Source organism: Mastomys coucha, unplaced genomic scaffold (assembly GCF_008632895.1).
Source record: "Mastomys coucha isolate ucsf_1 unplaced genomic scaffold, UCSF_Mcou_1 pScaffold21, whole genome shotgun sequence".
In the NCBI taxonomy this organism is placed as follows: Eukaryota; Metazoa; Chordata; class Mammalia; order Rodentia; family Muridae; genus Mastomys; species Mastomys coucha.
The window spans coordinates 60504980-60507623 of NW_022196904.1; the positions used below are offsets into that span (position 1 = coordinate 60504980).

The 2644-nt window shown below is 37.4% G+C and overlaps 1 protein-coding gene across 1 annotated transcript in view; it reads right to left on the minus strand.

Moving 5' to 3' along the window:
- Window positions 1-396: 396 nt before the first annotated feature.
- Nr2f2 (nuclear receptor subfamily 2 group F member 2) overlaps window positions 397-2644 on the minus strand; it is a 14663-nt gene continuing 12415 nt past the window's right edge. The window contains exon 4 of the mRNA XM_031386974.1: window positions 397-2415. Within this exon, the coding sequence (XP_031242834.1) occupies window positions 2326-2415 (90 nt within the window). The 3' untranslated portion in view covers window positions 397-2325. The remainder of the gene's footprint in view (window positions 2416-2644) is intronic.

Genomic DNA, 2644 nt, shown 5'->3' on the forward strand with positions numbered 1-2644 from the left:
GGAAAAAGAGACACTTAAAGGGAAAGAGTCGCCATGTTTAGCAGCTTTTTAAAAAGATCTCGTCAATTTCACACAGAACGCACTCGCTGGGTCCCAGCCCTCGTCTTTTGTCTAATTCAGTCGCAGCAAAGATCTTTTGTTCTAACTCAGCGTGAAAAGAAAAACTTTCTTTAAATGCAATAAACTTAAACCGAACTCAAGACTCTAAACAGATCCTCCTCCGGCCACTCTAAACGTATACAAGGGGTTTTATTTTAACCCGTTGAAAAATTTCAGAGTCCTGTTTTTTTCTGCCTCGAAGACCCCCAAGCTCATCGCTGAAACTTAAGAGTCAGAGATTTTTTTCTTTCAACGCCTAGAACACATACTTAAAAGCATAATAAAACAGGGACTGTCTTTTGCTTTGAAAATCATAAATTATAATTTAATGCCAATAATAATTTACAACAAATGGCTGTTTACAATAAGCTAACACAAAGCAAACAAGGAAAAGGGCCTGTGTTTTACTTAGTAGAGAAACTTCACACACTCACATGGGTAGCACTTGCAAGAGGGGAAAATAAACAACCAACAAAACCTCCATCTACAGGTCAAATGCTGTGCTGTAAAACATACTTATATTCATATTCATATTTATATATCTATATATCTACAGAGGGAAGCTGAGAGTCAGATAGAGATCTCTGCCTAAATCAGGCTAGGTTTTCAGGTCTGCATGTATGAAGCAGAACTGAGCATCGAAGTTTAATGCACTTGGCAAACCGATCTCCTTTCTTTCACCTCTGTCACCAGCCCCCTCCCTCATTTTAAGATTAAACCACAACATGGTAGAAGTGTTGTCAGGGAGGGCAGCTTGGAAAGTCTAAAGAAGAACAAATTGCAAGTTCCCAGCACTGAGCTCTTTCCAAACCAGGAAAAGAGAATAAGGGACTGAACCAAATAGTTGACTTCCCAAATCAATCAGCACACCCTGTAAACTTTTCTTTATTCTCTCTCTCTCTCTCTCTCTCTCTCTCTCTCTCTCTCTCTCTCTCTCTCTTTCTCTCTCCCTTTTTCTATCTCTCTCACTCAAAATTGGTTTCTAAGACCAAAGGATCCCAGAGCAGTGCAGATTGTTTTTATACAATCTGAAATGTCCAAATGGCCATTTTTTTTATGTACATAATTCCAATGGTAAAGATTCCCTTGACCTGTGGCCATGCTCTCAACAGACTGAAGAGGGAGGGGGAGGGGAAGGCAGGGTAACTGCAAGTTATCATATATATACAAGAAAAACAGACCCTTCATCGCTAGCAGCTACATCACTGTATTCAAAATCCTCTCAACAGCCACGCTAGATGAGAACCACAGGATATTTAAAAAAAAAAAAAAATCCCACTTATTTAAGGAAAAACTCATTGCAAACAACTGCCCTCTATTTACAGTTCTGTGATTAGCTTGCTTGAGCAGCCCTCTGCATAACTGTCAGAAATGTACAAAAGAGCATTTTTTCTGATCATAAAATAGATACTGATCTCAAGATTTCTAATACTTTTCACAATACCTTCCCTAAGCAGGCACTTAAGTGTGACAAATATAAGGGCCTTTTTTTTTCCTGGAAAATCCATTTTTAATTAAAAGGAGGATTAGGTGAATGGGGGTGGTTTACTATATCAGTGTGGCACTTCCTAAACCATAGATAAACCATTAACTTCAGCTCCCCCCACAAACACCCCCAAATTAAACAGGCAAATACACTAGTCTACCTTTGAACAAACTGATTGAGGGAGTAAACAAACGGGGCCCCCGCTGGCTCAGGGAGAACTCAAAGGGGCACAGCTCGATGGAAAGACAGTGAGTGGGGACAGCCAAGCAGATTTCAGATATCAAATAATATTTTAATTTCTGAATACTTTCAATTTTCCTTGGAATATAACACACAAAGACTCGACCAAACAGTTCAGTTATTATAACTTTTACAGTATACAGAAATGTTGCACTTAAAAAAAAAAACCTTCAGTTTTTTAAAAACACAAACTGTAAACTCTAAGATACTGAATCAATCACGTTACCTATAAGTGCCAACAGTGTTATTTTGTCATGCTGATTTCAATGGTAGTTTTTAAAAAGGGGAAATATCAACAATTATAATACAAAGGGCTTGCAAATATACAAACAGATATAGGATTCATAACAATTCAAGAACTAAGGGGGGGGGGACCCAATTCAAATTACAAAAGTTCACTTTTTATTCAAAACCTCAGCTTGTGTCTTGGACACATTCCTTGGCTGCCAATAAATTCCACAGTTCCTTCTCTTTCTTAAAATATTTTTTATTTTAAAAAGCTAGGTTTGTCCGTGGTATGGGGTGGGGGTAGGGGAAGCTAAGTGTTGATGTGATTCCTCCAGCTTGCTAATTAGAGTGCTCAACTTCACCTAAAAAAAAAAAAATTTGGCCACCACTTGTAAGTGCATTTTCACCATCTCTGAGTTGCCTTTTAAAGTTTTATGTCTTCCTATGCTATTTTCATGGACTCAGTTTTAATTCTTGCAGAACATATATTTTAATGATACACAGTTTTTAAGAAGCCAAGATTATATCAAAACTTATTATAGAACCACAGAATAAACTGGTTTGGAACCAGAAAAGTTAAAAAAAAAAAAA